Raw genomic sequence first — 12,502 nt, 5'->3', positions numbered from 1 at the left:
TCAGCTGTGTTGCTTTTACGCCAAACATAACGTTTTGCATTGTTGCCAAAAAGTTCAAATTTGGTTTCATCTGACCAGAGCACCTTCTTCCACATGTTTGGTGTGTCTCCCAGGTGGCTTGTGGCAAACTTTAAACGACACTTTTTATGGATATCTTTAAGAAATGGCTTTCTTCTTGCCACTCTTCCATAAAGGCCAGATTTGTGCAATATACGACTGATTGTTGTCCTATGGACAGAGTCTCCCACCTCAGCTGTAGATCTCTGCAGTTCATCCAGAGTGATCATGGGCCTCTTGGCTGCATCTCTGATCAGTATTCTCCTTGTATGAGCTGAAAGTTTAGAGGGACGGCCAGGTCTTGGTAGATTTGCAGTGGTCTGATACTCCTTCCATTTCAATATTATCGCTTGCACAGTGCTCCTTGGGATGTTTAAAGCTTGGGAAATCTTTTTGTATCCAAATCCGGCTTTAAACTTCTTCACAACAGTATCTCGGACCTGCCTGGTGTGTTCCTTGTTCTTCATGATGCTCTCTGCGCTTTTAACGGACCTCTGAGACTATCACAGTGCAGGTGCATTTATACGGAGACTTGATTACACACAGGTGGATTGTATTTATCATCATTAGTCATTTAGGTCAACATTGGATCATTCAGAGATCCTCACTGAACTTCTGGAGAGAGTTTGCTGCACTGAAAGTAAAGGGGCTGAATAATTTTGCACGCCCAATTTTTCAGTTTTTGATTTGTTAAAAAAGTTAGAAATATCCAATAAATGGTCGTTCCACTTCATGATTGTGTCCCACTTGTTGTTGATTCTTCACAAAAAAATACAGTTTTATATCTTTATGTTTGAAGCCTGAAATGTGGCAAAAGGTCGCAAAGTTCAAGGGGGCCGAATACTTTCGCAAGGCACTGTAGTATGAGTCCTTTAGGTGTCTTTTGGCAAGAGGGCTGTCATGTGCCTTTTACTGAGGAGTGGTTTTTGTCTGGCCACTGTACTATAAAGGCCTGATTGGTGGAGTGCTGCAGAGATGGTTGTCCTTCTGGAAGGTTCTCACATCTCCACAGAGGAACACCGGAGCTCTGTCAGAGTGACCATTGGGTTCTTGGTCATCTCCCTGACCAAGGCCCTTCTCCCCCGATTGCTCAGTTTGGCTAGGCGGCCAGATCTAGGGAGAGGCTTGGTTGTTCCAAACGTCTTCCATTTAAGAATGATGGAGGGTTCTGTGTTTTTGGGCACCTTCAATGCTGCACACATATTTTGGTACCTTTCCCCAGATCTTTGCCTTGACAAAATCCTGTCTCTGAGCTCTACGGACAATAATTTCACCTCATGGCTTGTTTTTTTTTCTTTGACAGGCACTGTCAACTGTGGGATGGACAGGTGTGTGCTTTTCCAAATCATGTCCAATTGAATTTACCACAGGTAGAATCCAATCAAGTTGTAGAAACATCTCAAGGATGATCACTGGAGCCAGGATGCACCTGAGCTCAATTTTGAGTCTCATAGCAAAGGGTCTGAATACTTATGTAAATAAACTATTTCTGTTTTTGTTTGTTTGTTTTATAAATTTGCAAACATTTCTAAAAACATGTTTCTGCTTTGTCATTATGGGGTATTGTGTGTAGATTAATGAGAGGGGGGGGGGACTATTTAATCAGTTTTAGAATAAGGCTGTAATGAAACAAAATGTGGAAAAGTCAAGGTGTCTGAATACTTTCCGAATGCACTGTACACCATCCAAAGTGTAATTAACTTCACCATTCTCAAAGGGACATTCAATGTCTGCTTTTTTATTTTTACCCATCTACCAATAGGTGCCCTTCTTTGCGAGGCATTGGAAAATGTCTCTGGTCTTTGTTCTTGAGTCCGTTTTTGAAGTTCACTCCTTGACTGAGGGACCTTAAAGATAATTGAACAGAGATGAAGTAGTCATTAAAAAATCCTGTTAAACACTTATTGCATACAGTGAGTCCATGAAACCTATGTGATTTAAAGCACATTTTTACTCCTGAACGTATTTAGGCTTGACATAACAAAGGAGTTGATTACGTATTGATACTATCATTAATAACACTTTTTTTTTTCATTTGTAAAAATGTATAAAAACATAATTCCACTTTGACATTATGGGGTATGTTGTGTATGCCAGTGACACAAAATCTGAATTTAATCACTTTTAAATTCAGGCTGTGTTAAACAACAAAATGTGGGAAAAGTCAAGGGGTGTGGATACTTTCTGAAGGCGCTGTATGACAGAGTAAAGTTCTGATTGTTCTGAATAGAAGGCACAGTGGACAGGATGTCCCGGACTACTTTGACTCATTGTTTCATTATCTGCTTTAATCGTGTCATCCGTGTCTCTGGGCCTCACCACCCTCCCTGATGTTTGGTGGGTAGACATTATATAACCCTCGGAGCTAGTCCACTGTGTACTATTATTTGGGCAACAGCGTTTAGCCTGTATTTATAGCCGACCGACATCATATCAAGTGTTTGTATGTCTCACCGTAATCCCACAATTTCTGTCTCCAGTGGGTGGGATTATGCAAACTGTCACTCTGGAACAAAGCTCCCTCTATCCACACAGTGTTCTCTCTCGCTCTCTCTCTCTCTAGGCAGCGCCGGATGCACAGACTGTGCAGACAGACGGTCGTGGAATCACACGACCCTGTCCCTAGTACTCAAATTATATCAATGCAGAGGGGAGATTTAGGAGATTATTGGGATTGTAAATCCTGCTACCCCCCCCCCCCCCCCCCCGCCCCAATGTTGGCTTCAAATTAAGTGACCGGAGGTTGAGCTTCTTTAGGTTAATGGGTTTTCTTTTCTTTTTTAAAGATAATGCCTCTTTTTTTTATTGTGTCCTTGTTGGACATCAGTGGACTAGTATCCATGCATGTTTAATAAGAGGTTGACATTGGACAGGGATGCAGTTTAAAAACACTATATAGAATTCATCTTCTCAGTATTTATCTAATCATGACCTATTTCAAATAATATTATGCCAAGATATGAATACATCACTGCAGATAAAAAAAACAGGGCTAAATGTCATGATTTCACACTGGCTAAATGTGAGTGAACTCATTGCCCTCTACTCCCCCTACTGATGCTGATGAGTATGATGTGTGGTCTCAGACACTGTGATCCCCAGTGTTGACAGCACATCCCTTCATATCATATCATCACGTTTACTCTGATGGGGTTACCCCTTCCTAATGCACTGCATTAACATCTCTGATTAAACACAAATACCTGATCTGTAAAGCATGCACACTGCCTCATCACCACACAACTGTAAGATCCTGAGGGGGTTCCACTCACTATAGGGATCTCGTTTTTCTTTTTGTGAAATGAGAGCAATGTATTTATTTTAGTCACATGCTGAAAAGCGACACACATGAATGCTTAATTGTACATTAATTGTATCACAACGGCATAATGAACCGCTAGCCATTTGAATTAGATCAGACATTGGTCATTTATGAACAGGACGAAGCACATCCCAAAAATATAATCTGATCTAAAAACACACCACGTAGAGAGAACACGGGATGAATGCATACATCCATCTGTCTGTAAAATAATACATAGAAGTGTTGGTGCCCAAGAATATACACTACATGGTCAAAGTATGTGGACACCTGCTCAACGAACATCTCATTCCAAAATCATGGGCATTTATATGGAGTTGGTCCCCTTTTGCTGCTATAACAGCCTCAACTCTTCAGGGAAGGCTTTCCACTAGATGTTGAAACATTGGTGCGGAGACTTGCTTCCATTCAGCCACGAGCATTAGTGAGGTCGGACACTGATGTTGGGCGATTAGGCCTGGCTCGCAGTCTGCGTTTCAATTCAACCCAAAGGTGTTCGATGGGGTTCAGGTCAGGGCTCTGTGCAGGCCAGTCAAGTTCTTCCACACCGATCTCAACAAACCATTTCTGTATGGACCTTGCTTTGTGCACAGGCGCATTGTCCTGCTGAAACTAAGATTTCCCTTCACTGGAACTAAGGGGCCTAGCCCGAACCATGAAAAACAGCCCCAGACCATTATTCCTCGTCCACCAAACTTTACAGTTGGCACTACGCATTGGGGCAGGTAGCGTTCTCCTGGCATCCGCCATCCCAGATTTGTTCATTGGATTGCCAGATGGTGAAGCGTGATTCACCACTCCAGAGAACTCGTTTCCACTGCTCCAGAGTCCAATGTCGGCGAGCTTTACACCACTTTACACCACAGCCGACGCTTGGCATTGTGCATGGTGATCTTAGACTTGTGTGTGGCTGTTCGGCCATGGAAACCTATTTCATGAAGCTCCCGACGAACAGTTATTTTGCCAATGTTGCTTCCAGAGGTAGTTTGGAACTTGGTAGTGAGTGTTGCAACCGAGGACAGACGTTTTTTATGTGCTCGGCAGTCCCGTTCTGTGAGCTTGTGTGGCCTACCACTTCGCAGCTGATCCATTGTTGCTCCTAGCTGTTTTCAATTCACAATAACAGCACTTACAGTTGACCGGGGTAGCTCTTGCAGGGCAGAAATTTGCCGAACTGACTTGTTGTGAAGTTGGCATCCTATGACGGTACCACGTTGAAAGTCACAGCTCTTCAGTAAGGCCATTCTACTGTCAATGTTTGTCTATGGAGGTTGCATGGCGGTGTGCACGATTTTATACCCCTGTCAGAAACGGGTTTGGTTGAAATAACCGAATCCACTAATTTGACGGTGTGTCCACATACTTTTGTGTATGTATGTTGTGTATTAGTGTTTCATATTTCATAAATTCTAACATCAGTAAAAAAAAATGTTTCTTCCACTTTTACAATAGAGAATTTTGTGTAGGTTGTTGATGAAAAATGGCATTCATTTTAATCCCACTTTGTAACACAACAAAATGTGGAAAAAGTCAAGAGATGTGAATAGTTTCTGAACACACATTGAACAACACAGCAGCTTTTCAGCATGTTTTGTTATTTCCTTATAACCAAAAGTCGATGAAGAACGTTTGTTTTCCAAAATTTGTGGTCGTGGTCGAGGGGAATTCTTTCATATGACATGAATACCGACTCGGAGTATCAACCATGTTTGACAGCCATCGTCGATGGTGACGGCATCGTAATGTTACAAACAATGATTTAGCAATGGTTTAGTACAAGCATTTCGCTACACTCGCAATAACATCTGCCAACCATGTGTATGTGACCAATGATTTGAGCATATTTAAATTTGACTGCACCTCTGGAGTCTGGCAGCACAGTGAGCACACCAGCCACCTTGAACATCTGATGAAACTGGCTGTAATAAAGCCTTTTGTGGGGAAAAACTAATTCTCATTGGCTGTGCCTGGCTACCCAGTGGGTGGGCTCCCCAAGGGGGCTATGCCCTCCTAGGCCTACCCATGGCTGTACCCCTGCCCAGTCATGTGAAATCCATAGATTAGGGCCTAATGAATTTGTTTCAATTGACTGATTTCCTTATATGAACTGTAACTCAGTAAAATCGTTGAAATGTTTTGCATTTATATTTGTGTCTAGTAGATTGTTATTACAATCACTTAGTCTCAGCATTATTAATATTTTAACTTTTAAGAAGATGTGTATATTACAGGTGCTTTCTGTGAGTCCCTGTCTTGGATTGTTTGTGTGATTTCTTTGGTTGCCCTTTGGTAATGTGTGTTGTCACTTTGGTAATGTGTGTTGTCACAGTAACTCTAACAAGTTTAGACACGTTTGGAGCATCACCACAGGGTTGAATGGCTCAGTATAGTCATTTTATTTTTGTGTTTGTATGTTTTCAGCCTGTGTGGGATTATCCCTGGTCTCAGCAGTGTCCTTCTGCCTCGTATGAATCCCTTTGTCTTAATCAACGTGGCCGGAGCTCTCTCACTCTGCATCACCTACATGCTCATTGAGATCAAGTAAGTCCTCCCCTCTGACATGGTGTAATGGAATTAGTTAGTGGATTCGGGGAAGTATATAAATCAATATTGTTGAGGAATAATATGTACTCTGAATTCTGTTCCCACAAAGCCCCCATTATCGACCTGATGTGTGTTTGACATCCCTCTTTTTACTTATCAACCTCCATGATAACTCTTGACATCGACACCGACCACTTATCGTGGGCATTTGCTGATATCGCTCAAAATGATAAGTTACTAGAGAAATGTGAACTTTGAAATGAAATAAGTCTGCTTATATGGAAATAGCCTTGCACTAGCTGCTCATAGGGCAGGAGCCAAAAGCTAGTCTATCGCACGGCCTTACCCTCAATCTATCTCCTTAATGCGGCAGGTATTAAGGACTGGGCGGCAGGTAGCCTAGTGGTTAGAGTGTTGGGCCAGTAACCGAAAGGTTGCTGGATCGAATCCCGAGCTGACAAGGTAAAAATCTGTCGTTGTGCCCCTGAACATACATGTTCCCTGGTAGGCCGTCATTGTAAAAAATAATTTGTTCTTAATTGTCTTGCCTAGTTAACCTTTATTTAACTAAAAAATAAATTTAAAAAATGCTGAGTGCCAAGCAGTGACTCATCAGGTGCCATTTTTACAGTCTTATGACTTGGCCGGGGATCGAACTCACAGCCTTCCAATCTCAAGGTGGACACTAACCACAAGACTGAGTTGGTGATTGTTACATGGATGATTGTGAATACCGTTATGGTGTACATGGATGTTATAAACGTATCGTTATCATGATAATTCAGTCAGTTTATCGTGATATGGATTTTTGTCCATGTCTCCCAGCTCTATCCTGACAGCTATATGCTCCTAACTTTATAACGTACTAATAGTATCTATTATGAAGTACCTGATGATTCTCTCTCTCTAGTAATTACAATGCTGTGGACACAGTTTCGGCGGTGGCCATCGGCCTCATGATCTTTGGCACCATGTATCCTATGAGTGTGTACAGCGGGAAGGTGCTCCTTCAGGTAGGCTATTCAAACATGTCCACAGTCTAAATTGAACTGGATCATTGATTCTCTGTAGGATGTGATGTGGATCGCACAACTTTACTGTAACTCAACTCAACACTGTAAACTCTTGGAAAGCCTGAGTTATGTTCTGTCCGGATTATGTTTGGTTTACAGTGGTTCTTCCTATAAATGTTGCAGCACGTCATTTAAGTGTCAGCCATTGTTGCCAGAATGACACAATTTACCACCATCTACCACAAACGGTCGTGGTATAAGCTCAAAACTTTTAAAGGAAGAAGCACTGTTGGGGCGGCAGGTAGCCTAGTGGTTAGAGCGCTGGGCCAGTAACCGAAAGGTTGCTGGATCGAATCCCAGAGCTGTCGTACATAAGAATTTGTTCTCAACTGACTGTTAAAAAATACGTTCAAGAGAGCATGTTCTGGGATGTTTTTGCACGTCAGCAGTCAAGTTTTGGACTTTTAAGAAGCAAAGGCCACATCATCATGATGATGCAGGAGACATTTTGGGACTGCATCAACAGTGGACTAATGAAAGAAATACTTAAATAGTTTTTCTGTGGATTTTCTGGAGCACTGTGTTTTGAACAGAGACACTCTGGTGACTCACACCTGGCTGTGTTCTGTCCTCTTTAGACCACTCCCTCCCATGTCATCGGTCAGCTTGACAAACTGCTCAGAGAGGTAAGAGCACTCAAGTGGGGGTGATGATTTTGTTTAATTAACTATTGAAATAGGATGGGAGGTCAATTAAGGACGGTTTTAACTAGGTGGTATACAGCTACGGAAGTTACTTTTTTGTAGCTGGTTAGTAGAACTTAGGCAACGGGTCTGAAGAATTAACGTAGCAAGTTAGGTGAATTAGGAAAGGGGTTAGCTAAAATGCTCTTCTAACCTGCTACAAAAAGTGACTTCCGGTCATAGTTGTACTCCATCTAGACAAAAGCAATGAGGACAACCCTAGTGAATTGTGGAGCGGAGATAATCCTAACAATAAAGTCAGTTGTACAACTGAATGCATTCAACTGAAAGGTGTCTTCCGCTTTTAGGGCTGCCTTAATTGACATCCACGTCATCAGCACAACAAAGTGTAATGTAATGTCCAAATGGAGCTAAAGTTAGACATGAAGTACAATGTTAATAACGAGGCATATGAAGTGGAATACATGTAAATTATTTACATAATACGGGATATTTACACAGTCATCAAACCATTCACAGAAAACATTTAAATAATGATTTTGATGGTCCAACAACTCTGGAGTTGTTTGGCGCCATGGTTGTGGAGGGCAAAGTGCTGGAAGCGAATGGGAACCTCTCATCTTTGCTCCTAATGGCAATCAGTGATGCGTTTGCTGAGGGTTGTCCTCTTTTGACCTCTTTCCTATTTTTCAAGCACGTTGCACTCGCTAAATAAGGCAGTTGAAATGTGTTGCGTGTACCATGTGTATTGAAGCCAATTTTTGTTTCTGTGCTTTATATGTATATATTATTGAAGTGTATTTCACAGTGTGAAACGGCTTGCAATGAATCCCTAACATGTTTTAAAATATATTGTGCCCCTTGGGATCCTATTGTGCCACTCTAGCAATATTATAACTAGAGCCAGTTTATAGTTTTTTCAGACCATGGGCATTGACTGGGACTGGTCACCTCATGGCAGAGACTCTGTTAGACACCTACAGCGATTGTGGCGCGGTCTGCATTTTTCATGATGCGGTCAGATCCCGCAGGTTATTTGGAAGCAAACATCTTTCTGCTTTGTTTGCCTTCCTATTGTATTAAAAGCACCTCTTTGTCGTGTTTTTCACACACCCTCAGAATTTCGCTGCTTCAAGTTCAGTAGCCTTCCTCTCCTAGTTGGGTGTGCAAGATCATGTGCGCCAACAGTATGTGTGGTTTCAGTGAAGTAGAGTAGGCTGCCTATGCATGGGCAGAGAATCACGTGGCTAAAGCCCGACTGATATATTTTTTGGGGTCCAATACTGATTCCGATTTGTTTTTTTTGTGTGACAAAACATCTGCCGCTATATCTTCCGGTTGTTTTACTCCAGGGAAATTAAACCGATATAGCATTAAAAAAAACTATATCGGCCGATTTTAATATCGGGCTCTACACGTTGCAGTTATCGTTCCAAAGGAAATTAATTTCAATATGATTAGGCTATAGTTTACTACAGTGTCTGTAAAGTAATATTGGTGATGGAAAGAAGTGTAGGGCCCTCAACCAATGTGAGTCCAGGTGCAATCAAAAAAATGTTATAATTGAAAAGGCGCAATGCATGCATAGGCTACCATCGTGAGTGAGCATTGCGCCTTTTCCATAAATATGAATTACCCATTTATTTGTCTCTGCCTGCAAATCGTCCTGCTTCTAAAGGTAGGCTACATCCTATATGCAAAACATAGCTCAAGAAAAAATGCAAGTGTCCGCCCTCATAATTTTTGCTGCTTCAGGTTCAGTATCCATATGTGCAAGATCAGGTGGGCATGTGGTCTCAATTAAATAGAGAAGGCTATAGCCTATGCATGTGTGGAGAATGATGGGGCAGTTATCATTTCCAAGGAAATCGGATTTATACGATAGTTTACTACATTGCCTTGAAATAAGTACTGATCAGCCATATGTCCCATCTGAAAATTGTCCTGCTCCTTAAAGGTAGGCTATAAAATGTAGCTCAAGAGAAAGTGCAAGTGTTCACACTGCTCTCTTCAAACTCCATCTAGCCTGTTGGTTGATATAGCCCAGTAATACCTACCGTTAGCCTAATATAATGGGCCATGTGACGTAAGAATCGTAGGTATTTTTGCACATTTTGATACTGCCTATAGGATGCAGAATTGCTGGGACCATGGCTGGCAAGTAAGCCGCGTCACATATGCCTAAAATAACATTGCGGGACGGTGGTTGGGTTCGGGACCAGTTGGAGCGGGTGGGAGTCAGACAGAAAGCCAGCGGGAGCGGGCAGGAGCAAACCTCTAGACTGTATGTATGTGTGTAAAACAGTACTTGTCTTCCATCAGGTCTCCACTCTGGATGGGGTCCTGGAGGTCCGTAACGAACACTTTTGGACGGTGGGCTTTGGCTCTCTGGTACGTCATCATCGTTTTGTCCCTGCTGTCTCCTCATTATACCCAGCAGACTCCTAGCGTAATGCGTCACGCTCTGTTTGCTCTGCCTCTAGGAGAAGCAAGGCCATGTTCTTTGATTCCCATTGTAAAGACAGAGTAGTCACACAAAAAGATGACAGTAGTCACGTCGTACTCCAATACAGGGAATATGGCATAAAGACAGAAATTGAGTCATTCTGGTTTCATTGAAACGCCTGAGATGTGAATTATTCAGACTGTGGCTCTAACAATGTTGCTTCACGTAGAATTACTTAAATACAGATTCTGTCTGTTCTGCTGCTACGTTAAATCTCATTCAATAAAATAACACTTATTTGCACTCTGCATAATAGCAGTATAATGTCATTACGCAATTACAGCATCACTGCTGTCATATCGATAAATAGACCAGCTTCTTGGCTGCACTTGTAAATTCCTGTGTAGACTAAGTTTATACAGTGGTGTTGCTGCTGTGCTCAGTTGTTGTCACACAGTTCTGGGTTGTTGCCACACTGTTCTCTCCAGATTGTATGCCGTAGTAGAGCTAGAGGGAGAGAAAGGGAGAGAGAGAGAATGTGGAGTAAACACGCAGACTGACTCTTTAACTCCTTGTCTCCTCCACCGGCTTTGTGTGCAGGCTGGCTCTGTCCATGTCCGAATACGCCGGGATGCCAACGAGCAGATGGTGCTGGCCCATGTGACCAACCGCCTCTTCCCCCTTGTGTCCACGCTGACGGTTCAGATTTTCAAGGATGACTGGATCCGGCCTTCCCTCATGGCCGGAGTGCTCCCAGCCGGCACACTCAGCCCCTCTGACCACGGGGGCCTGTCTAGCTTTGTCCCCCCTCCCCCCAAATCCTCTGAGGACATGGACCGGCTCACCTCCACCCCATCCAAACTCAGCAGTCCACCGCCAGAGTTCTCCTTCAACACCCCAGGGAGGCATGTCCAGCCCATGGTGCTTCCCAGCACCCAGCACCAGAGGCCCTACAGCATGGGCCTCAACTACGGTGCCTCCCCCTACACCAACATGCTCAACCAAAACCTAGCCCGGCCGGGGAGTGAGCTGGGGATGGGTATGAACCTGGGAATGGGTGTAGGGATGCCTTCATCACAACAAGGTTTCAGAACTGCCTTAGGCGCAGCGCCACAGCGATTTGGAATCAACCCTCTTCCATCACAGTACAGCCAGTACAGACCCTGATGTTTAGAACAAAAGGTATAGAAGTGGGATATTCAGAGAGAGAATATATTATGGTATTTATTTTGATGGGACCAGGACATACATTCTGACCTTTGGTGGATTTTCTATATTTTTTTTGTACTATTCTTCAAAAAGCAAATGACTTTGAAATTAACTGTAGGCATGTGTTCTGTATATGATATGCCAGTTAACATTTTTCTTCTGATTGGGAATCGTGGAGGAGCTCTATGGCTTTTGTGTGCTTTAAACCATTAATTGACTTTCGTGCTCATAGGATTTGAATGTTTGATTACATTAACTATTATTCCCTTGGTAAATGGTCATCACAAGATGGTCAGCTCAGCCGTTCCTACCTGGAGTAATATTTGTAGGTAGAAAACGGTGACCTAATGCAGGGTCAATACATAATGGGGTAATTAGACTCTTATGTTTTGCCCCATAACTGCTGCATTAAAGGCATCACTTTGTTACACTAATGTTTCTTAATGCCAACCTCATTGTGAAGGAGTGGTCTGTATGTATTTTCACCTTTAATGGAAAACAAAAACTGTCATTTTCCGTTTCAGTATAGTCTGCAATAAATTGAATGCAAATGTACTATACTTGCCCTATTATTTGTCACTTTAACTTTATAGGTCAATGTCTATTGAAAGACTCTCCAATGGGTTTGGCGACTCAGCGTGGGACATTAATTATCCTAGGCATATAGGCCTGTCTGGATCGGAGTTTGGGTATAAGAAATGAGGTAGGCCTACGTAAATGTTCCAACATAATATCCTGACCGAAGCTTTAAGACATTGAGTAAAAAAGACACCTGGGATACCTGTGAGTGTTGTTGAGAGCGAATGTTGAATAGTGAAGAGGACCATAAAGAAAATGTAAGTGTGGAATGAAAGTATGCCGTTTAATTTAAAACAAATCTGATTTGTATTTCTCTTTTTGTTTTAATTCATGTTAACAGTAATTCATACAAAGTGTGTTAAACTAATTTGGACATTTTAATTTATTGGCAATTGGTTAAATAAAATCAGAGCATAAGACCATAACTAAAGAAATTTTAATTTTCCATGAAGAAAAATTGTGACTTGCAAGAAGTTAAAACTTTTGATTGAGATGTTGAGTGAATGTTGAATAGTGAAGAGGCCCATAAAGAAAATGTAAGTGTGAGATGAGTGTTTAATTTAAAAATCTGCAGTGCTAGAACGTCACTACAGACCCAGGTTCGATCTCATGCTGTATCACAATTGGC

General features: G+C 42.2%; 1 protein-coding gene across 2 annotated transcripts in view; it reads left to right on the top strand.

Moving 5' to 3' along the window:
• LOC110502576 (zinc transporter 6) overlaps nt 1-11,850 on the top strand; it is an 87,870-nt gene extending 76,020 nt beyond the window's left edge. For both annotated transcript variants that reach the window (XM_021580716.3, XM_021580720.3), the window contains 5 exons: nt 5,801-5,920; nt 6,834-6,936; nt 7,575-7,622; nt 9,963-10,031; nt 10,687-11,850. In XM_021580716.3, coding sequence (XP_021436391.2) covers nt 5,801-5,920; nt 6,834-6,936; nt 7,575-7,622; nt 9,963-10,031; nt 10,687-11,253 — 907 coding nt within the window. In that variant the 3' untranslated portion in view covers nt 11,254-11,850. The remainder of the gene's footprint in view (nt 1-5,800; nt 5,921-6,833; nt 6,937-7,574; nt 7,623-9,962; nt 10,032-10,686) is intronic.
• Nucleotides 11,851-12,502: the final 652 nt, after the last annotated feature.

This window comes from Oncorhynchus mykiss, chromosome 23 (assembly GCF_057628025.1).
Source record: "Oncorhynchus mykiss isolate SJ-2025 chromosome 23, ASM5762802v1, whole genome shotgun sequence".
NCBI lineage: Eukaryota > Metazoa > Chordata > Actinopteri > Salmoniformes > Salmonidae > Oncorhynchus > Oncorhynchus mykiss.
The sequence above is the reverse complement of the archived record's forward strand: the minus strand, read 5'-3'. Positions and strand labels throughout refer to the sequence as shown.